The sequence below is a fragment of the Gouania willdenowi genome, chromosome 1, assembly GCF_900634775.1.
Source record: "Gouania willdenowi chromosome 1, fGouWil2.1, whole genome shotgun sequence".
NCBI classification, from domain to species: domain Eukaryota; kingdom Metazoa; phylum Chordata; class Actinopteri; order Blenniiformes; family Gobiesocidae; genus Gouania; species Gouania willdenowi.
The window spans coordinates 26,286,241-26,311,185 of NC_041044.1; the positions used below are offsets into that span (position 1 = coordinate 26,286,241).

Consider the following 24,945-nt stretch of genomic DNA (forward strand, 5'->3'; position numbering starts at 1 on the left):
CTCAAGTAATGAGTGCCTAATAAAGAGAAGAACTCATTTTGGAAGACTGGTTTCAAGGTGCCACAGTCACAGCTAAGCCACTGTAAATATGCAGCAAATTACTAAATATTCATCCAAAAGACAGACATCTGTGCTCACAAAGAGTAAAGCTATACCTGTGACTTTCTTTTTATATTTTAACTTGGGTAAAGTAAAGCAGTGAGACATAAAAGATGCCAGGACAGATGGATGTGATTTTCGAGCCCCATCCGAGAAACCAATGACTCTCCCTTCTCCCCTGAGGTCTTAACTGCATGACAAATAAAGGTAGTTTAGACTTGAGACGCCCACTGACTGAAAACTAATGAAGAAGTATAGGATAAAGTAGAAGAGGAAATTTGGCGTGAGCATGGCACAACACCCTCCTTATGTATTTGATCATTTAATTTTGAAGGGATGAAAGCAGACAGGCATAAAGAGGGGCAGACGTAGAGAGATCACAGCATCGTGTTCCGTATTGGCGGGTAGTGTGCCACACAGTCTGCCTCCTTAAGCAATAAATCTGAAACAGCATAATAGATAAACGTAATTCAGAACACAAAATACCCTGCGAGGGAAAACTAATAAAAAACGGAGTGATTAAGTGGAATCAGAGCTCTTAGGCAGTATCTGGTGATGGGGCTGTCGCCATACAAAGACCAGAGCGGGCCAACATAACAGATGAGAGAGCATAGGGACGGGGGGGGCTGAGAAAACAAGGGCGAAAAGCAGAGGGAAGCAGAGACAGATGATGGAAGTGAGGATAGGGGAGATGGAGGAGAGGGAGAAAGTGAGGGACGGGGCAGCAGATCAGAGGGAGCCTCTCGTGTGTCCTGCTCTCCCTTTAAAGGAGAGCCAGGAAAACAGATTAGGAGTCTTCTTTTCTCCTGGGGGAGCACAAACTCACAGGCACACACACGCGCACACAACCACCTTTCAATCACTCTCCTCCTCTTCTTCACACCAACATAAAGCTATAACTTTTACTCCCCGCCCGCCGCTGACCTGCCCAGTGCACAACACAAGCCCCCAGTGCTGAGGTCACCCTCGCTCACAGAGGAGGAGACACAATGGCAGCCTGTGTGCTGCATTTGGGCGACCTCACATCAGGTCACGTTTGCTAACTGTTTATGACACAAAGAGGAGTATCTGCCTCCTTCACATAGAACACACTCACTGGCTCACTCCGCCTCGTTGTGGTTTGGACGTCTGCGTTTGTAATTTTCCTCTAAAGTAAGACGTATTGCTATTGAGTTTGGTAATTTATGCATGGTAGACTTTATCGAGGCACCTTTATTTTAAATTTCCAGAACAACTGATGTAAAATCTTCTGAGCTAAACGTTTTCCATATGAATTTTCTCTCTGGTTATAGCTTCAGATCAAGAAATGCAAACTACAGCAGAAAAGAGGCCAATCAGCAGAGGTGAAAGTAACAGATAGTCCTCACGTTACTGTAATTGAGTTGCTATTATGGGTACTTGTACTTTGTTTGTGTATATTTCTAAATCAGTCATTTTACTTGTATGTTTTATAAAAGAAGTGAAGTAATTAGTTACATTTCCACACCCAACTGTTAATGAGTAAATTATGATTTTTTTTGTTTTAAAATGATCAACGGACATTGTGAAACTACAAAAAACAATGAAATGACCAGACAACAATCAAATGCATCACATCATAGCCAAGCAACCAGATTAATACTCGGCGCCAAAACAGTATTATCGATATTATTCTATTAAAATAACAATTGCACATTTTGACAAACCTTTTATTTTTTACAGATGCTTCTAATGCTTCTAAGTTATAATTGTGAAAACTCTCATCTCATCTCTTCCTTTTTAAGTTTATACATGAGATGTTTACTGTATGTAAGGGAACCGTGGCAAGATTTATTACCAATAATAAACGTGGGGGGTGAAAGTATTAACTTTTACTTTGAGTACCATTTAATTGAGCTACTTTTTACTTGTACTTGAGTATTTTATATATGACATACATGTACTTGTACTTGAGTACAATTGAAATCAATTAACAGTAGGATATATCAGTACTCTGCCAAGTTGATCTGCATCTCTTTTCTTAAACCCTGGATTCGACAAACTTCAAATCAACATTCACCTAATAAATAATGTTCAACAAAGCTATGAGAGTTGTATCACTATGTGGATGACAGTGCTATAGGCTGTTATCAAGAATGAGCCCAGCTGTCACCCATTGATAAACCGTAGTGCTAACAGGGTTACAATGACATGTGGAGGCGAGTCCTTCCAGGAAAGGTGAGGCCTCTCTCTGATAGAGAACGCCTCGGCTTGTCTCTCACGTTGCACATTTTCTTAAAGCCTTTGTCTTCAGCCTCAAAGTCAAATGTGCACGTGTGTGTTTCTCTCCGTTGTTCATTTCTACACAATAGAAAAAGGAAAGATGCAGTGATCACTTTATGTAAAAGTCATCAAAGGAATATTCGGCATTATTTGAGTTGTGTCACTGTACTTGGGCAATGTAGAAACATTCAATATGGATTATTATTAAATAATTCATTAATCAAATGTGCAATGTTTTCTTTTTTAATTCAGTGTGGTTGCTTTGTTGTTAAAGTTGCAACATTTTATTTTATTTTTAAAAAGTGCATGTGATCTTATTTATAGCTGGAAAACAAAATCTTAATATTGAACCGGTGTTTTATACTATAAACAAATTGTCAGTATTTTTAAGTTTGAAAAATTTTGCACCAAATATTACAAAATGTCTAAATAAATATACCATCACATAGTGTGTGTGTGTGTGTGTATTTAATAAATAAATACATCCATATCCAGGGCAGATATTCACAGATCCCTAACATGTACTTAAAGAATCACATTATTTATTATGTATTATTAATTATTCTGATTATATTTTCACTGTCTAAAGGTAAAACTAAAGTGCTAAAGTTTGGTTTTTTTTCCCCAGAAGCTTCTGCTTTGTATTCCATCACTGACATGTGCCTGTTTGAAGTCATTTTTATCTTAACAACAGCACGCTTTTTGCACGTTTACCTTTTAAAATATATTTCTTTGCTGATATTTCTATAAAATATATCGGAAATTATTCTAATTATGAATATTCATCCCAATATTTTTTTAGGCACATTCTCGCTACACAATAATGTAAAGTAAATAAAGGGAAACTTTTTAACCAAAGTGTGTATTTACTGTACAAGCAGACTGACAGATATAAAAGCCATGTTTTTGAATAGTCTGCTCTGAGTTGCTGTACAGCGTTGTTGGTGCACTAACCTCTCGGAGTTCACCAGTTCTCCCTGCATGTGTGTGGTTGTTAAATGAAGGCTATATATAAAGTTCTACTATAGACTTTGAATGCCCATACGTACTGTATGAAACACCATGAATTGAGTTTACATGGGCACCTTAAAGAGACTCCCTGATCCCGCTCACTGCCTCATTGTCTGTTTTACTGCTTGCAAACTCATTATTTTTAAGTATATCTTTTTAATATATTTAGATCTGTGGTTCAAAATCTTTTTCTCCCATGTACCCCCTTTGCATTTTTGTCAAATCATGTGTAACCCCTCTTCATATCATAAGTACCTCTCCATAATTTAATATGCTTTTTCATGTGTGGAACAGCAGCCTCTCAGCTAACTGGGATGTCTCAAACATTGGTTCCTCAATGCTTAATCTACAAATTTAAAACAGTGAGCAAAATGTAAAGTAGAATTTATTTACAAAAAAATTTAAAATGTTTTTAATATTGTACCGCTTACTTTCTCTTTCATAAATTTAAACCTGTTTTTAATCTAATGCACCCATTGTTGCACTTTGAGATTTGTTACAAATGTAAAGTGCATTATAAAAGAAAAGTATTATTATTATTATTATTATTATTATTATTATTATTATGTGATTGCGTCAATAGTAAGTAAATACTGTCTCCTTTTGAAAATGTAGCTTTTCTATTATCAGAAGTGTGATAAAATGGCCTCTACATCATAAAATAATCCTATTAATAATAAGACAATATAGTATTTTATTAAAGGGTTCCTCCACTGTTTTTAAAAATGTGGCCTAAAACCTTTGAAATGTCCCTTATTAGAAGATCTATGCCTAAGAAAACACATTATTTTGCACCATATTTGTTTAATTAACTTTTAAAAATGGGACTGTTTTACCGTTTGAGAGCCTGTGCGCCGCCATGTTGAAATGATGTCATTGATGATGCAAATCGCCCCTTTTAGTCCATTGAGTTCTATAGGAGTGAAGCATTCAGGATCATTTAGCAGATTTTTCAGTCAAAACGACAGCTTGTGCTGCTTTGGGTTGCTCTAAAAATCAGTAAAAGTTGAAGTAAACCTCTTTTGTTTACTTCAATTTGATAAACAAAGGCCGTGACCCTAAAAAATCTGTGACCACAGGGGGCGACAGTTCCAACTCTGATGTTTTGTAGACGGCATGAAGAAGAGAAGAAGCGCTCCATACACGTAAATACTGGAAACCAGGATCGACTGCTTGTTAATGCCGACCCAAGTTGTATTAAATCCGTCTGCTGCAAAGAACCGGCGTTCTTGTCAGAAGTGGTTGAAGGTAAGGTTTCATTATTTTTTGCTCTTCTTCTCTTCTTCATGCCGTCTACAAAAGAGCAGAGTTGGGACTGTCGCCCCCTGCGGTCACAGATTTTTTCGGGTCTTACTGACTTTTTCGAGCAACCCAAAGCAGCATAAGTTGTCGTTTTGACTGAAAAAGCTGCAAAATGATGGAGTGAATGCTTCACTCCTGTAGAACTCAATGGAGTGAAAGGAGCGATTAGTCATTTCAACATGGCGGCGCACAGGCTCTCAAACAGTAAAATAGTCCCATTTTTAAAAGATAATAAAACGAATATGGTGCAAAAAATTTGTTTTTGTTAGGCATAGATCTTCTAATAAGGACATTTCAAAAGTTTTAGGCCACATTTGTAAAAACAGTGTAGGATCCCTTTAAGCAATAGTGCTTTTGGTTTGTGGTAAATTTGTCCAAATTATTGCCTAAAAAGGAACTAGGAACATTTCCCAATTATTTTTAAATTAATTGTTAAATCATTCCCAGTACCCCTTGCCATGTGCTCATGTACCCCTCGGGGTACACAAACCCCTGTTTGGGAATCACTCATTTAGATCATTCAGTGTTCTTTTTAACATCTTCCTATAGGTCTTAACCTAATGAATTCTTGTTCAGCGCAGTATTTTTACATCCCAGCAGGAAAACTCTCACTTTTGAAATGTGTAGGTTAAAAAGTCTCCATGACTCTGCAGAGGGAATGTACTCAGCTGGCAGCAGCAGAGTGAACATATACTTCACCCTCCATCCCAGTATACATGCCAGACACGGGCATTCCTCTCCCTCCAATAGCCAGCTATAGTGCCCTCCTTTACCCACACACTCACTCTCTTTTCTTTGTCCTCATGATGCAAAGTTTGCAGTCTAACTTGTTTAGTTCCTATTCACATTTCTTCATTTCCCCTTTGCCTATATATATATACCTTTACATCTCTTGTTTCACTTGTGTCTATGTTTAAGCTGCCGCCTCTACCACAGCCCAACATCTCCACTATAGTTTATATACTTCAGCTGCTCCCACATTTGGGTTTATTTGCATGGCAGAAGAAGCAGACAGTGTGAGCGTGCACATAGGGCCAGCAGAGCCCTCTGTGTCCATACAGGCCACGGCTTAGATTTGTAATGCTAGACAACACTCATGAAGGGATAAAACCCCAGCAAGACAAAAAGACCTTTGTTTTTCCCCTTTACTTCCCTCTGCTGATTGCACTCCCAAATGGAGATGCCCTGAAGACCGTTTCTTTTTCAAGAAAGGAGGGAGAGGAGAAGAAAGTGACTTTCACTAATGTTCTACAATCCTAATAAATGATGTGTTCTACACACCTGGTTGATGAGTTTACCTGGGTGTGACTAAGTGTAGGAAGGACACATTGAGGATCAATGGGTGTGAGTGTTTGCCTGTCCTGTTTGTGTCCAAATGCAACAAAACCATTACAAGTATCATAGCTTCTCTTCATTATCACAAATCAATGTTTTTTTTCATTGATTTTTGTTAACGGGCTTTGTAATGTTGCTGTTCAGCAGTTTTTGAACTGTGTTGGAGGGAAAATGCTGTGGAACTGAGATGCAAATGTGTGTTTGCTTGTTTTTTTGTTCATGTTTTCCCATCAATTGTGATCATGAGTCAGAAATATGGGGTTACGGGGAGTAGTTCTGCATGATGAAGCATATTCATAGACAGTATATACACATTCATTCTTTCTTGTGTTGTTTCAACTCTACTTGGAAAATAAAACATTTATGATTCTGATATTTGGGTCTGTTTAGGCAGAATGTTTTTTTTCATGCAAAGTGTTGCGTTCTTGCAGCAAAGAGGGGGAAAAAAAATCAATCTGCATTACTTTTAGCCACAGGTAACAATTAAAGGTAGTTAAAGGTTACAATTGCAATAGCTACAAATAGCTGTAAATGATAGGTAACAATTACAATCCAAATAGGTCCATTTGGGTGACTAACTACCACAAAGCTTACATATAATACCTACCTATCTCATATTTTCCAGTTTTGAACACGTGTTCCCTTGAATCATTAATTCAAAGCGCCATATTTTTCTTCCCTCCTTATTTTTTTAAGTTTACTTTTCTAAGCACGCACTAATTTAAAGCATTAAAGTTGAGCACTATTTCCATCATAATGCTCACAGGCTTTTACAGACCAGAAAAAGAAAAAAAAAAAAAAAAAAAAAAAAAAATCCTTGTAAGTTCCCTGAACTTTAACTTCTTGATCTGATCCTCTAATGTGCCATTTTTGACTCACACTGAGGTTTAGCAAACGTGTTGCCCATAATACTGGGTCTTTAAACAGCATGGTACTGGAGTCATTGTGGTCTGTAGTAATGGCTGCTTTAGACTCACCACTGATGACTTTCATCAACCCAAAGTTCAGCCTAATTCATACTTAAAGGTTGCCTCGCATGATTACAGGTGCTGTATGCCAACGCATTTGAATTCAGATAGTAACCTTTAGTTTAGAACAAATTAGTGCGTGTGTGAGTGTGTGAGTGTGTGTGTGTGTGTGTGGGGGGGGGGTGAATACAACTTTTTTTTTCAGAAAATAACGAATTATTTATATGAAGTCCTTTTCCGATATAAACATGCTTCCTTTTGTTTTTAGTACAATTTAAAATGCAAAATTCAGCATATAGTATAAAGCCCTGTAACTCAGCTCGTTTGTATCTGAAAAAAACAAAACAAATCATGGGAATAGTTGAAAGGAGGTCAACTGCTATAAACATATGGTGCATCAGCATCAGGAGGAGGGACTATAAATTATTATTATTATTTAAGCCACTGTAATAGATAATCGTACACGTGTGTGCGTGTTTTCTCTATTCAGCCTTAGTGGCTCACTGTGTAGAAAGATTATTAGTCAATCTTTTCTTTTTCTTTCGAAAAACAACCCTATTATATTTGACTTTGATATCTAGGAATATTGTTACGTTTTATCATGAAGTGAAATAAATTATTTCAATTATATAATGTGAGTTTGGGAACAAATCATATGGATATAAAAAGATGAATTTCGAATTACAAACTCGGATTAATATAATTATTTTATACATGAGAAATATGACGTTTTCTAATTATTAATTTTTTTTATTATTTTGAAGATTATGAAGGCTTGATATTAATTTTGTAGGCCAGCTGTCTATGAAACATCTGGCTGGCTGAGAAACCACATGACAGTCTGACACGCTTTTTTTTCTGACCACCAAACGTTCATAAAACAAAGCCTTCCGGTTTTTTTCGATGCGCAAAAATATACATAATATTATCTATATGTAGATTATGAAAGATTGTGTCCTCTGTAGCAGATGTGTTACCTGACACCTGGAAACGGGTTGTGTGGCCTTTCATCGCGGCTTTCCAGCGACAGTCAGTGGTGACTGGGAAACGGTGTAGCAAAACTTTATTTAAAAAAAACAAACAAACGAAAAATAAAACTAACTATCGCACGATTATTAAATGCAAAAAATTGAAGCGTTTTCGGATTATTTGATATTTTAGAGGCGTGTTTAGGTGACTTTTCCAGATGATATTATATCAACAGGCCGTGTTCTCACAGGCTTCTCAGTGATCCGCATCTGTATGAGAAACAAACACACAATAAAAACAAAATAAATACCATTTAATCATTTAAATTAGATACAGCATTCACTCATTATTATTATTATTATTATTATTATTATTATTATTATTATTATTATTATCTAACTTGTTTTTGTTGTTTCACTCTTTTCTTTTTTCACACTTTTTTTTTAAACCAATCAAATAATTGTCAATGCAGATTTATAAAAGTGCAGTTGTTTTTTTTCTTTTTTTTTTTGTCTTCTTAAAATGCTTACAATATAAAAAGGGTAGTAAACCCGCCCAGCTATGTGTGGTTTGCTTAATATCTTCACATATTAACAGTATGTTAGCCAACAACAACATTAACAATAAATCCAGATTTAAAAAGATGTGTAAATCACACATTATGAATTATACACAGATACATATAGCCAAACTGGTGAAATAAATACACATTACATTGAAGCCAAGTGTGGTGGAAAGAGATGAATAGACAAGGGAGATAGCATTTGGTTTATTCTGAGTAAAACTACAGCGTTACACTACAAAATGGCATTACTTCCTAAATAACATGTATTTAGTTCATCACTACAATTGTTGTAAATTCAAAATATATCAATTACATACATGACAATAACAGACTGTTGAGTCACGGTGAGGCCTCCATTCCCTCAATATGAAAACAACTATTTAGAAAGTTTATAAAAGCAAATATTGAATTCACCGATATACCGACTACACACACCCTTTTGTTTTATGTTGTGCCATGAATATCTCAAATTAGGCTGAAACTAAACAAAATTCATTTGCAGATGATTAATTGATGTGGCCAAATGTGTGGGGAGGTCAGCGTTTAATTATTCATTCAGCCTCATGTTGGAGGAATGTCATTAGAAGTCTCATTTAAACTCAATGGATAACAATACACACACACACACACACACACACACAAACACACCGATCGACAGAACTTTAAATGCTGTAAAAAAACAAAACAATAACCTATATTTAAAGGTTTTGCTTTTTATAGGAGAACTTAAAATTGAAGCCTAGAAAATAAATGTAATTTTTTTTTTTTTAAATAAATAAATAAACCGTGTCTTTTTTTATTTCCTTCTCCTATGTGTTGAAAAGTTGTCAAAGTTTATGTGCCATTAGTTTTTGAGAGAATGTTCTTTGTGCCAGGACCTTCAGGAGCACCACAGTGTCCCCACATGTCCTGTTGGCAATTTCATTCACATAAAACAGCACATTACTTTTCAATCCAAGTTACTTAAATTTATCAGATGCCCTTTTCCAGGGCTCCAATGATATTTTCAACTGTTTTCTGGCTCTTTTTAATTATTATTAAATAAATAATTCAGCCCACACGCCTTTCTAACGGGAGGGTGCTGGCAGGCCCAGAAAAAAACACTTTTTTTTTTCTTTTTTTGAAAAAGGAGTTTTATTTTTACTGACGTCTTATAGATATCCTTGTGAAAAATTGCTTTATTATAAAAAATTTAAAAAAAGAAAAAAAGAAAAAGGTCATTTAAGTTTCAAATAACTGGGGTCATGCAAATAGAGCCAAAACTTGTCGTTCATTTCATAAACTTTATCATCTGTTCACATCAAATGGTCTGGGTTTTAAGCAAATCAGGTGCAGGTAAACAGCCTTGAAGTTGAAGTAATAAAGTAATTAGAAAAAAATTTAATTTTTTATTATTATTATTATTATTATTATTATTATTATTTATAATAATAATAATAATAATAATGTATTTATTTTATTTTTTTAAACTGCCATTTGCACTTTATTTAGGTTAAACTAAGAAGGACAATTTCACTGAAAACATGTTTCAACACGGATTGGTATTTAATGGACAATTATTATTATTATTATTATTATTATTATTATTATTATTATTATTATTATTATTATTATTATATTTTACTCAATGTATCCGTCAGAATTTTACAGCATAATCCACAAATTATTTAAATAATTTATTTTCCTTTTCTCAGTTCTCAGTTGTTGAACGCAGTGTTACTATTTAATCCCCTGAACCACTGCAGGTACTCAAAGTCTGAATCATGACCCAAAGTGGGTCGCAGTCACCTTTTTGTAAATCGTCAAGCATTCGTGCAAACAACAACAAATATTATATTTGTAAATTTTTGGTGCTTATCATTTGACATTATTTTTAATGCACAATATTTTGCTGCATTACTTACAGATGCATTTTTCTTTTATTTTTTTAAAATCATGTTTGTATTATATATATATATATATATATATATATATATATAACTTTTAATATTGGACGTTTCTTTCGTATAAACTATACTATGTGGATTAAAACTGATGCCTTTTTGTGTTCTGAGATACGAGTTTGGGCTTTTGGAGACTTCTATTTTATAGGCTACTCAACATTGCATATCAGATGTAAGTTTTACCAATTTTGCATAATCATAATAATATAATATTACAAATTGAATCTTCAGAATTGTTTCCTTGAATTATGATGCAGAAGCGGGGAGGCTCAGAACCCAGACCAGTTGAGAACTATTGGGCCTGAAAAAGTTGGTGACTTTTAGTGCACTTGAGGGATGGTTATACATATGGTTATACAGGAGTATATATTTATATATATATAGACTCAGGTGGTGCAAACTGCTCTCCGCACGAAGACGGTCCCTGCAGTCCGTGGTGTGGCCCCTGGTCCTCCTGGTCCCCCTGATGCCTCCCTGAAGCCCAGCTGCCCCTCTGCTCCGTGTGACAGACTGCGCTCCGCTCGCTTTATTAATAATTCACCTAATAATTCAACAGCTCCCCCTCCTGCACCGTAAACAACTGTCCTAATTCCCTGTCTATTATTTAGTATACGTGCGTATGAGCGTGTTTGTGTGTAAACAGGGTGCTGAGGTGAGCTATTTAACGGCTGATATTTCAGGGGGAGGGCAGACAGTGCGATCCACGGCGGGAGCGCACGGACACTTTCCGTTTGACGCACCGATCGAGGCTCGCGCGCAGCTCCGTGTGCAGGCATTTGAAGACGCGCTATACGCGAAAGCTGCTCTTTCATCTCGTCAGCTTTGAGGAGGAGGCGGCGAGGCACCAGGGGTGTCCCCCGTCTGTGTGTAGCACCGCGTGTGTGCTTTGTGTGCGTGTTTGTGTGTTTGGAGCGAGAAAGAGAAGGAGGGAGAGAGAGAGAGAGGCTAAAACAGATCGGACGCACGGCGTTGGAGAAGCTCGAGCTGAGCTGCTTTTTTGTCGTTGCACGTTTTGGACACAGTTTATCAGCTCGACTGTAAAAAGGTCGCACACAGGAAAAATAACATCAAAACTTACTTTTCCTCACAGCTCCCGTCCTGTCTGTCGTGTTCAGTCGCGGGGCTGGTTGGGTTTACCGGGAGTGTTTTCTCCCAGTGTGCCGGAGAAGTTGAACCGCTGACGGACGCACGTCGGGACTTTGACGCAGACTTCTCTCTCCCTGCTGGACATGGACGCATCTGACTGCAGGCAGCACTAGACTGAGGGCTCGGAGCTGCACTCCTTTCTTTTTCTCTCATCTTCCAAAGTGGACCCACTTTTTTTTTTCTAACTGGGCCTGAGCCCGACTTGTTTAAAGGTCTTTTTTTTCCTTCTTCTTCCGTCTACAGCGGAGAACAAGTCGCTCACTCCCTCTCCCACTTTTTTTTTGGAAGCTGAACTTTTAAAGGAAAATGGGGCATTGAGAGTGTTGGCAGATCTCCCCGCGCTATAATGGTACGTGCTGTGTAACCCAATAGTTCCCCTTCTTTTCCTTCTATAGGGTGAAGTCAATGGGACTGACTGAAAGAACACCAAAAAAAAAAAAAAAAAACTGTTGATTTCAGTGCATCATGATAATTAATTTAGCTTCAGATTTTTTTTTTCTCTTCTGTATACAATGTGAACAGTGTTATAGAAATAGATTTGGCCCTGAGTCTTACAGGCCACAGGTGACATTAACCTACACATCCCACCTGTGCGTGCGTTGGCCTTAACATTAACACATAATGCAATAAGACATTCCCTAAAATCATACATTGTGTTTCTAAAGCTATTTAATATCCATTTTCACATGGTATATACAGTATTTTGGTTATACACATGATTGATATTTTCTGCGCAATTTTAATTTTTATTTATTTATGTCTTTTTTTTACCATGTCATGTTATGGGTCATGTTCATCTTTTTTGCATGTTTAACAAACAGTGGTTATTATGCGTCTGTGTATTAGACACACTGACAACGTGGAGGCAGATCCTCCTGAGCGGCTCTGATCAAACAGAATAAAACACAAACACCATCATGCCTTTCATCAGAGCTCTGCAGGACGCCATGAGCCCGCGCGTGGCCTGGTGCAACGCGCACGCTGAATGTGCGCTTTTCTGCGGCTCTTATTAATGGACATGCACTTTCTGCTGCAGATGAAGAACAATTATAAGTGCTTGTTATGATTAGAGTAATGATAATTACATTTAAACGCGCGCACACACACACACACACACACACACACACACACACACACACACACACACACACACACACACACACACACACACATAGCTTACTCAAAATCTATTTCAATAGTTTCAACTAAATAAATTATTTTAAATTAGCAATGATCAACCTTGGGGCCGGCACCTCATGTGGGGTCGCCTGAAATGTCTGAAAAATTAAAACAGTTTTGTGAAAAAAAATTTTTTTTTTGAATTATTATTATTTTCTTAAATTATAACAACACAATCTTAAACAACCATATTCTATACTTTCTCGTTGTCAAATATAAATGTAGTTCAACTAAGTAAAAATAATAATATCTGAGCTGCAACCTGTCACTAATCCTGGCGACTATAACAAACATGATCAAAAACTAATTCTGAAAAAAAAAAAAAAAAAATCTTCTTGGGGTCACCAGAAATTCTTGATATCAAAATGGGGTCACGATCCAAAAAAGGATAGGAACCACTGTGTTACGGTTATTGCTGATAGCATGTCCATGTAGTAAATAAGATATAAAAGAAGTCAGATATTTGTAAATGATTTCATAAGTAAAAGGGTTTGTGCAGATAAAAAAGACAGTCAAAGCTCTGGCATAAAAAATACAGGGTCAAATAAAATGTCAGGTTAAAAAAAAAAAAAAAATACATTGTAAAAATAATGCTTTTTTTCTACACCAAGAATGGACGTTCAGCTTTAAAGAAAACTGACTTTTGTTTTTCTGATCTTTCCTCTGAGATAATGATCAAAGTCTCTGGCATTATTGCATATTTCATAATTCAATAGCACATGGGTATTCAGTTCAGTTACATACTTTTACAGGAGCTACTGGATTTCTGACTTTATTCAGCACAACATTGTTGAAGAAGCGGATGTAAACACAGATTTCTTTTGTGTGCTTTAAATACCGGTAATTATATAAACTTCACCAGGCCACCTTCCAGAAACGTTTGTGCCAACCCTCCAAACCTGTACGACAGAGCCTGTAATGAAAAGGATGCTCACCTGCAGGTGTCTTGGCTCTAAGCTTTGACGTGAACAATGAGACAATGGCTCAAATAATTAAGAGGGAGAGAACTCGATGCAGTTTGTTTTGATTGTGCAGCTATTATTTCACACTTACTGTAACTGCGGCATGATTGAAGCATAGAAAAACTTGCCAACAGTTAAACCTGTCAGTCAAGCACAAGTTGAGGAGGGATGTGGGCAGGAATGTATTTAGAATTTAGGTTGGTTCTTCTGAAGTCAGCTCAACTTGTTTCCTTATTCCTTGTGTGTGTGTGTGTGTGTGTGTGTGTGTGTGTGTGTGTGTGTGTGTGTGTGTGTGTGTGTGTGTGTGTGTGTGTGTGTGTGTGTGTGTGTGTCTAATGTTGCTCTTCTTGTGGCAAACTCTGCTGCATTAGCCATAACCACAAGGAAATCTCCCCATGGATCAGTTGTTGTGTGACACAAAGGGCTGATTGTAGCAGCTCAAACCTCATTGTTAGATGCACTTAGTCACTAACGCAGACCTTCAATACGTGTGGTTTGGCCTCTTGGAAATCTTCTTGTAGAAAAATGCCTGCTAATAGTACTGTTATATCAATTTTATGAAGGAGGCCTATAGTGCAAACGATGTGTTGTTGGTGTAATGCCGTTTACTGTTACAATTGGCATGGCATTATCTCAGGGCCGCAGTCCGTAGCTTGTCCTGTCTAGCAAGATCAGTAGCTGACGGGCAGTGTGCCAGGCCAAATGAGACACAGGGTGTGTCAGTCACAGCGAGCAATCTGTCTGAACTTGCTGCATTGTAACAGTTTTGGTAAAATGAAATGAACCAGAGCTGAAAACAGATATTGTCTTTCCTTCACTTACATTTATATTGATTATAGAAACAAAAAAAATCACAAGTTTTACCTCACATCATGGATTGTTGAGTTTCTGACTATGCTTCAGTCATTTCGCTTTTCTTCAAATTCCTTAACTTGAGTCATTAACACCCGACACCTTGACGGAATATTAATATAGTGTATAGCACAACTGCACAACTCAGCAATTATCAATCTTCATCTCAGCATCTTGGCCTCACTGCTGACCCATCAAACCTTGATGGTCTTCAAGTAGAGTAAAATCATTTGCCCCACTCGGCTCATCTATCTATTTAACTTTTTCAAATGCAAACCCTTCATTTCTCATCTTCTATCTTACTCACCCAGTATCCTCATCAACCCCCTGAGATAGCTGTGTGAAAAATAGTTTTTTTTTTTTTTTTTTTAGCAACTCTCCCTTAGGTAGCTTTGGCAGGGACTCACACGGTGGCCATCCCTGCCTTTCATACACTCCTCACACACCATGGAACAGATCGCCGGTGCGGCCTAGCTTCTTTGAAGTGGTTGCCATCTCACGCAGGTTGGCTGGACTGGGATTTTTTCCTTCCTCCATCCCCCCATTTTTATTCCATGCCTTTAACTTGGCAAAGCTATTTTCAGGCAAATTATGATGAGAAAAACATGTCAAAGGCACAACGGAGGTGACTACAATTAAGGTTTTAAAAAAGGATGGACTGACATTACTGGTAGCTGATTTAGTCGAGGACTATGCAGAAATTATCTTTTTTTTTTGGAGAATATATAAAGGCTGTGTATAAAGTGCTGAGCTGCGATTAGTGTGTCTGTGACTGTTAATGCAAGACGCAGAAAGAAACGTAGAGAGCAGGATGGATCATTGATACGTTGCCATTAATGTCTTTAAAATGGAGCCAGTTATGAGTGAACACCACCATCAGGACTTTTCCTGGAGGTTTTGTGTGTCAGTGCACATGTGAGTATATATGCAAGTGTGTGAGCAGGTTCTGCAGATCTCACCTCCAAAGAATTTGGCCATATGGTCGTCTACGTGAATACCCAGAGAGAGCAGGAGACAGAGTGAGCCAAAGAATGATGGGGTGAGACGAAGAGGGAGAACGCACATAAAGAAACAGAGAAAACGCTTTTAAAACTGATTTTATATACGTCTGTCTAACATCACAAAGCTTGAACCCTCAACCACCTCAAAAAAATCCACCAGTGCATCTTCCACTCTGCATATTTCTCGAGTAGTAAAATCTGTCTCAATTAACACGTTTGCGTTGGGCGATGATGGACTCCAAATAGGTCACTGACTCAATCTCCCGCCTCTGAATCTTCCCTCTAAAATGTTAATTAAGGAGGGCTTTGAGATTTTTTCGCTCAGGGCTGGCCATATGGGCCGGGCATATGTTCTATATATATATAGTACAATATATAATTCATACACTGCTGCAGGAGAGTGAGTTTGGGGGCCTGGAGGTTTTTTTTTTTTAAGGGTTTTACTACAAAGAGAGTCAGTGTGTTCTGGCCTCCCCAGTGGCAGGTACAGAGCTTAGCCTGTTCATTAGCTTCATGTTATTCATTGTTGCACAATGGGATTGAGGTTCATCAACACCTGTTCCTTTGGCTGACAACATAAAGGGATCATTTAGACTGCTTTGTGTCAGTTGTTGGTGTGAAATTAGAGCAAATAAACTGATGCTGGATTTGCTGTTATTGTTGCATAAAGTCAAGCTAAAGATAGGGTAAGGTAAATAAATAAAAAATAACCATGGTGCAAACACACATTTTCATACATAGTCACTACGCTTCCAGGAGAATGAAGCCTTTTCAGCCAATGAAAACTGCTGTTTTCCACCTAAAGATTTTTTGGGTCCAGTTCAACCAATTAGGGTGATCTTTCCCGTGCACATGACCGTGTTTCTGGCTGGGTATAGCCAATCCCAAAGGCTCCAGCACACATGATGCTTTGTGGTCTATTCTATGCTTGTCACAGACTCACACTGGTGTCCCTACAGCACAGGTGCTGGGATCCTGCCCATGGTTTGGACCGACAGCCAATCACATGCAGTGTCACTGTCAGACACGTGGCCTATTACAGACTATGAGTGAACAAGTTAGTTTTGTGTGAGTTTTAAATGTGGGTACAAATATAATGTGTATTTGTCACTATAAAGGGCTTAACCCCATTCCCATAGTGATTAGCCTTCCTCTCAACACTAAACAAAAGGCACAATAATGGCCTCTCAAAGAGTCAGGGGTCTCTGCTGTAGGATAAGACCAACATGTCAGAAAACATGTTTATGGGCTAATAAAATCACACACTTGCTATAACATTAAACATTTGCAGATTATCTGTAAAAGAAAAAAAATAAAGGTAAGAGGGGAGACGGGGCAGAGCGAGGGAGAAACAGAGTTAGTTGTACAGACCTCTCATTGCTAAGGATATGAATAGCCTTTGTTTTCACCACAACTCGGGGCTGTGTGGTCTGCCAACGTCTGGCTCTTATTATGGGGTTTGTGTCTGTGTGTCTGCATACGCGGCATGCACGTGTGTACTGATATGTGTGCATTTCTGTGTGAGAGTTAGCCAGCATGTATACAGGAAGAAACTGTATATATATGTATATACGTGTGCAGGATTATATGTGTGTGTGTGTGTGTGTGTGTGTGTGTGTGTGTGTGTCACCGTTTCCACACAATCAAGCTACACCGTTTTTGCTCTGCTCCTGTTCATTGAACAAATATGGCATGGGGTCTCGGGCTGGCACAAGTGTCTGCGCACGCTTTTTTATCCGTTTAAGTTGTGAAATTAAATAGGATTTCACAGAACGGCACAGCAGCTGTGGGATTTGGGCTCCCTTCAGCTAAGTAGAGTGGGATAGATTGATCCAATCAACTGTAGAACTGCAAGGAGAGCCTATTTCACAGCTCCAGGCCCTGCCAGTGCCCCGCCGCTGCCTGCATGTCGGCCTGCCTGCTAGGCTTAGAATAACAAAAAATCTTCCCGAATGCAAACCTACAAACATATGATTGTTGACAAACTGGTGTTCAAAGGCAATCTCACAAAAGTTCAAAATGGCATGTGATGGATTTGCATTATAAAAACATAAAAACAATTTTATCCCATAACCACTAAAGTCTATTGAGAGGATGCTCAAATGTTTAGGATTGATGGGGTATTTTTGTGAATTTTGATTATAAATAAGATTTAAAAAAGTAATATATCAACATTTTCTTTAAAATTACAATGCCCATATAGTTTCACAGCATAAGGTATTCTCACCAACTGGTGGAATAATAATAACGGTCAGAGAAACTGGTGACTGGAGGGTCAGGATTTGAATCCAACAAATATAAATGGGGAAAAATGAATGCACCAAGACCACTTTGGTTCTTACAGCAAGAACATTGACCCTAAAAACTGTTGGTTGAATAGTTTAAAGTCGAGAAAGTGTTTTTACTGTAAGTCAATGTCAGCTTTATTTCTATAGTTGAAACAGCCAAGGCATACCAAAGTCAGATAAGAGGTAAAAACAGTAGAAAATATATACACAACACACAATAGGCAGCAATGGATGAAACCATAGTGATTATCAAATTAGAATATTTGTATCCCTCATTCGTATTTAAGGTTATTTATGCCTGTATTTCTGAGAAAGTAATTTGCTTCTTTAACATAATCAGGTTTTTTGTATCAAATGTTGTGCTAGTAAATAGTTTTTTAATGAATTCACCTCTTTGTGTTTTTCAGGCTACTGACACTTACCTGGTGAACGACGACCCCACGAGAGGCCCAGGGATGCCCGAATGCTTCCTCGTGTCTGACACATACAGGGTATAAACTCACACAGTCGCACACACTTTCAATGTTAATGCAATTTGTGTTAGCGCCATGTGTGTAATACTCTTTATGTTCCACTAAGTCTGGAGTTTATATATCCATCAAATATATCTACATTTTATTTTGACAGTCACTTTCATTCTCTTACCATTTTGTTTTTGTTGTATGGCCTAAATTCTTCCGTTCTCTAAGCTAACATGTGGCAACAGTGTCTCCGAAAAGAATACATACTTTCTAAAAATGTCAACTATTTGGCAGCATTTTTAAACAAAGGTTTTGTTCCTTCTTGGCAGAAGTTTGGCTTCATACTGCAGCAGTAACTCATATTTTCCTCCACAAACTTCAGCCTCCAGTAAAAACATATATACAGTAAATCTTGCAAAAATGCTTTCATCACAACATGTGTGTGTGTGTGTGTGTGTGGGTATAGCGTAAAATACTACCCCTCAGGCTACGTGGCTAATATGCTGCACTTTTGAACTCAAATTAAGGAATGACAAAATTATCCTATTAAACACGACAGCATTTTTCTCGTGCTGAAAACGAAAAATGGTGGAAACCCAATAATGGAAACCAGTCAGAGTGTAACGTATGAGCAGCTACTACACTGTAAACATTAAAAGCAGCAGGCGTGACACATTGCTCTGCACACACTCAGATTGCAAACAGATCCATAGAGTCTTTGGGATCCACATTGTGTATGAAACGCTTGTCAGCCATAGCGGCCAGTCAGCCTGTTGCATATGCCTATATGCATTTGACTGGCGTGCTCTTTCCCAGAGCTCACATAAACAGCTTCCTCAAACAATATTTACACTGTATGCCATGGTAAATGGTACAGTTACGCACATTTTCCGTTCACATATTCCTCCTTTTTTTGAAAGGCAGCCTCATGCAACCACCTGTCTCACACATTTAGCATGCTAAAGGCAGTATCAGTATGCTACATCACTTTCAATATTTAATGGCCTAGCCACAGGCAATAGTAAACAGCACGCATGGGCAGTACTGTGTCAATGAGAGACCACAACATGCTAACTTTAGACACACCATCTGGTTTTCTCATGTGTTTTTTAATGGCAAACATAGACTCAGAATTCCCTGTGTGCATGGGACGCCTTGATAGGTGAAGTTCACACTGGACTGTTTGAATGTGGGGAGAGATTTTAGAGGGAAAAACCTCATCTGCAGTGTTTTGTAACTCCTTGTGGTTGCTATAGTGTGTGTGTGTGTGTGTGTGTGTGTGTGTGTGTGTGTGTGTGTGTGTGTGTGTGTGTGTGTGTTTCAGTTAGGAGCTTGTGTTGAATGCTGAGAGGAACATCAGATGCCTTAACAAGGGCAGGGGAAATACAACTTAAGATTATAATAGCAGAAAGGCAGATAATGGGATTTAGAGTAAACCACCAAGAAAGCGAGTGAGGTAGACATAAAAAAGAATAAGGGAAAGTGAGGCGCACACAAAGGCTTTGGGATTTTGGGGATTTGGGACGATGCCTTTGGGTGTGGTTTGGAAAGATGTGAGAAAGGGGAAGGAACGCTACACGTCAACGTGTTCCACTTTCTGTTGCTTTTATTTGATTTTCTCTTGAATGAGCTTTCGTATCTTTGACCACATATCGCAACCATGATTGTACGTGTGTGCAATTTGTGTGTATAATTACAATTATAAGGTGGTGTGTGTTTGTAAGTACCCTACATAAGGCTGAGGTCTCGTAAAGCTGCGCTGCTTCGTTTGCCCTGAAAAACTTGGCATTCACCCACTGGGGTGACTTCAACTCCTAAAACTGCACACGTTCATACACACATCCTCTCTCTCTCTCTCTCCTCTTTGCGCACAACACACACACACACACACTCTCACAAACATGCACAGGCTGAGGCTTATGTATAATTGCAGGCACTCTGCCTGCATATATGAGTTTGATTAGGGCTGAGGAGCAGGGAGCGGGCGAGGATAAAGCCAAGCTTGATTAGAAACAGAGTGCATCGCTTCCATACAATAGGATTCACAGTGAGACGGGTTTAGACTATACTCTGTACAAGTTCACATAGCTTTTGTCTTCCCCTACATATACAAATATGTGGAAGATGACCTAAATTGTTCAAACATTTTGGAGAACCCCCACCCCCTCAAAAAAAAAAAAAAAAAAAAAAATCACAAAAAGAACAGAAAGTTAAATTAAAAAAAAAACCTGCTGTATCCACTTTTAACTTTTTATTACAATAATGGACCATTTTTTAAATACCAAAGCATCCCCTAAAAGGTTGGGAACATTTGAATATTTACACTATCACACTCTTAACATTTTTTTGTAACTGTAATATTTGGACAAGGAGTTATATTTAAATGTGAAAAAAGCAGAATATAATTCAAAGTACATAAAAATAAAGCTGATCTTAACACCTAGAACTATATGGCTTGGAAAATAAGGCAATGAATGCCTGCAGGAGCTCAAGTGTTTAAAAAGATATAGGCCACTGACAATCCTTCAGCTATCAGCTCTGCTGCAGACTTTACGGACAACAGTATCAAACACCACAGCATGATGGGTGTTTGTGAATTCTAACTTTTTTTAAATTTTTTTTATTGCCGATAGCTACTCTTGTATTTGTTACCAGAGCAAAAAATAAACAAAACAAAAGACCAAATTTAGATTTTTGAGGAAACGTGCCCTCTCAAACATTTGTCCTGGCTCTGCTGTCTTTGCAAAGACTGTGAGACAGGTTGACCAAACACAGTCAAATGAAAAAATACAATCTGGCTTCAGGCGCAAAGACTTTGTAAACATTTGGCTTTGTTACAATGACACGAGAGGAGTTTTACAAAAAGTTTGTTCGAACTGAGAAAAGCATCATAAAAGCATTGTTGGGACTCAACAGACAGGGAGACGAGCCTTTGTGAAGAAAGGAAAACAGATGGACAGATGACAGACATACAGACAGACAGACAGACAGACAGGTATCTCTTTAATAGATTTAAAATGGGCAAAAACAATATAATGTACATGCAGAGGTGAAAGTAATAGATTACAAGTACTCACATTACTGTAATTGAGTAGCTTTTATGGGTACTTGTACTTTTTTGAGTTTATTTCTAAATCAGTCATTTTACTTGTACTTAAGTATATTTTAAAGAAAGTAAAGCAATTCATTGCATTTCTACACTCAACCGTTACTGAGTGAATTATAATTTTTTTTGTGTTTTTTTTTTTTTAATTATTATTATTTCCGTACGCATTGAACATGCATATATGTTCGTGCCATTTCTGATCAACACCCAGCCACTTTCTTGGGTTCAGGTTGGAGTTTCATAGTTACCCACAAGGCACAATGGGCATGGCACAGTTTTAGAGATCATACATTTAGCTATACTTAGAGCCTGATCATTTTTTTTATTATTATTATTTTGAATTGAATTCATTGTTGTTATTTTATTTAAAAAAAATAAAAATAAATAAAAAAAGGTACATTTTGACAAACCTTTTATTTTATACAGATGCCTTTGTGGAAAATTGTTCCAATTGTGAAAGATTTGGTCTCTTACTTTTTTAAGTTTATACATGAGATGTTTACTGTATGCAAGGCAACCGTGGCAAGATTTATTACCAAAAAAAAAAACAAAACAAAAAAAACTAGTAACTTTTACTTTGAGTACTATTTAATTGAGCTACTTTTTATTCTTGTACTTGAGTATTTCATGTATGACTTACTTGTATGTGAGTACAATTTCCATCAAGTAACATGATCTACTTGAGTAGGAAATATCAGTAGTCTACACCTCTGTGTGTGCCAATGTAAAGACAGGAGCTCACAGGCGCACCGTACGCAATAAACTCAGGCGACTTTTCCTTTTGAAATACAAAGAACCGTGACTTTAATGTTCCTGGTTTGTTTAAATGTAGAAGTGCTGGTAAAAGTAGTTGCAGTGACTGTGGCTGATCTGTGTGAGAGTGAGAGAGGGAGGCAGTGACAGTGAGGGAGGGAGCGCTGCTCAAACTTTGCGGTGTACTTGGAGCGGAGCTTCCACTGGTAGTGAGTGAGTGAGTGAGTGAGTGAGTGAGTGAGGCGGGGTTACAGCCTGGACTGAGCCACAGCGGCTTTGCAATGCGGCACCGCAGCCAACATCCATCCAACTTCGTTATCCAGTCCTCCAACTCTGATCTGTAGACACCGCCATGTACTCGCCTTACTGCCTCACTCAGGTACGCAGCGTAACCACGTTCTACCGCTTCCTGTCCGCTCTCTTTTTCCGGCATCGTGCGTCTCCGTGTTGTTACTGTTACATACAGTCAGTGTGCCGGACTGTCCGTCTGTCTGCAGTCAGTTGTTGCGCACTAAGGACTCGTTACTAACCCTATGTCCTGTAGCGGATGGTGTTTAACCTCGCTCTCCTCCTTCTCTCACCCACTTTCACCCCTCTTTTTCTCCTTTTAATGGCACTTCTCCAACGGGCGCTTCGGTGCGTCCCAGTGCGCATGGTTTGGAGAGAAAATGGCGCTTCTCCCAAATCTATTTGATATAAAACAGAGGTTGGTGAACGGGGAAGAAGAGCAAAGTGTCCTGACAGTAACGACCAGCGTGGTTGAAACACCCCAGGGCAAATTTGAAATTTTATTGAATAATGACATGAATAAAAATAGAGTCGTTATTGGAGTTGGATGTCAGCGGGATTTTTTTTCTTCTCTTTTTTTTTTTTTGTTGTTGTTGTTGCTGTGGGACTTGTGGCTGTTGTAGTTGAGCTGTGGTCCGGTGCTGTGGACTGAGGGGGTCTATACTATACTATACTATACTGTAGTGTACTGTAGTGTCCGCGGCTATGAGTTGACTACGGACTCCGGCTGCAAGCTGCCTCACAAAATAAGACTTTTTTTTTACGGGCAAAGTGTGGGCAGATTAAAAACTTTGTGAAGCATTTTGAAAAAAAAAAAAAAAAAAAAAAAAAAAAAGTCATAATTTTAAAGAACAAAACGCTGCCGTTACTGGCGCTCTCCATATAGAAATACATCGTGCGTTTGAATAATTATTAACATAATTTAAAGGTCATTTCTATGATGGGAGCTCAACATTAATATAAAGAAGCTTTATTTTACATATTTGCTTGTCACTTGTGCTGAGTGTAAAATTGCTTTTGCAAATATAGAGCAAAGGTACAGTAATATACGAGATATTTTCGGTTATATTTTTATTATATATTTTTTATTTTATTTAAAAAAAAAAAAGATCCATTCAAATAGATTACACACTTTGAAGTGAGTCTTTTACATAGATTTGTTTTGACTCCACCATGACGTTGACATAATGACGTGCTCTATAGTTTATTCTATTTTTAGCAGCAGCAACATTATCTGTTTTTTCCCCTTCCATCAAACACTGTCTCTTATTTCAATGTGCGAGCCACTGGGCATGTACAAATAAAAATAAATACAAATGTATTTCATAAAGGAGCCGATGGCACCAAAGGTCATGCTATGAATGACCTTTCCCTGCACAGCTTTTATTTGCTGCATGTCCTCTTGCTATGGCGCATGCATGCACAGAAGTGATGTTGGATACATGTTGGATAAGTGCGCACGGTGCGGTCAGCGGAGAGTTAACGCTCTTTACGCGCCGTACGGACTGGAGGCCGCAGGACACACAGCGGGTTCAACCTGAATGTGTTCATCTCTGCATTTAACATCCCGTTTTTATGAGAAAAATATATATATATTTACCCTTCAACTTACAGGTAAGATATTGATTTCAGCATTTATAATGGCATCGATGGAGTTTTAAACCCCTATTGCCCGTTATTTTAATCATTTGGATTCAATCTAGTGCAGGTATGAGGATGCAGGTTATTTCTTTTTTCCAATACAGCTTTTGGAAAAGCTTTGTGGAAAATACTTAGAAATGTTATTTCGGGCCTTCTGAGCTGCTCAGCACACTTCTTTAAAGCGAATAGTTGAGCTTAATAAAGCCATGCTGCTCTCATACACCACACACACACACACACACACACACACACACACACACACACACACACACACACACACACACACACACACACACACACACACACACACACACACATTTTACTATCCATCCATGCAACATGTGCTTCAGTCTTTTTTTAAACGTTCTTCCAGTCACAGTTTAAAACCTGTGAGTTTTAAACCCATCATTTTCTAATCAGTCTTCTGTTTGATTTGCAGTCCAGCAGCTCCACTCTGCACATTAGGCACAGATGATTTTCCAAAGCCTGTCGGTGTGAGGCAGAGGTTTCCTCTTTCTTTCTTTTTTTTTTTTTTCTTTTTTTTTCTTCCATTAATTCAAATGAATTGGCAGCAGATCTTCTCGCGCGCATGCTGACCATATGCGCGCGATAGCCTACATATTGATCCTCGCGCGCCGCTGTTCCCGCGTCCACTGACGAATCACGCGCGTTGATTTGTTTGCATTCGCTTAAATCTCACAGTGTGTGTGTTAAGTGTTTATATTTATTGAAACAAAAATCCTTGCAAACTTAAGTTAGCGTTTCATTTGCATAGGTATTGCTGCAGCCGTGGTGTTAAATATACGACCCGCGGGCCGATTACGGTTAGTGAGAC

General features: G+C 38.1%; 1 protein-coding gene and 1 long non-coding RNA gene across 11 annotated transcripts in view; one reads left to right on the forward strand and one right to left on the reverse strand.

Moving 5' to 3' along the window:
- Positions 1–2,157: 2,157 nt before the first annotated feature.
- On the reverse strand, positions 2,158–11,648 carry LOC114467143 (uncharacterized). Its single transcript, XR_003674493.1, has 3 exons — positions 11,512–11,648; positions 7,934–8,194; positions 2,158–2,418 (listed from the first exon to the last, which is right to left on the reverse strand). It is a non-coding gene; the product is annotated as an uncharacterized LOC114467143 (long non-coding RNA).
- A 118-nt stretch (positions 11,649–11,766) lies between these two features.
- nfixa (nuclear factor I/Xa) overlaps positions 11,767–24,945 on the forward strand; it is a 110,957-nt gene continuing 97,778 nt past the window's right edge. For 9 of the 10 annotated variants that reach the window (XM_028453117.1, XM_028453176.1, XM_028453186.1 and 6 more), the window contains exons 1-2: positions 11,767–11,928; positions 18,269–18,352. In XM_028453117.1, coding sequence (XP_028308918.1) covers positions 11,926–11,928; positions 18,269–18,352 — 87 coding nt within the window. In that variant the 5' untranslated portion in view covers positions 11,767–11,925. Of the gene's footprint in view, positions 11,929–18,268; positions 18,353–22,313; positions 22,561–24,945 lie in introns of those variants that run through there. The other variant, XM_028453135.1, reaches the window with a different exon arrangement.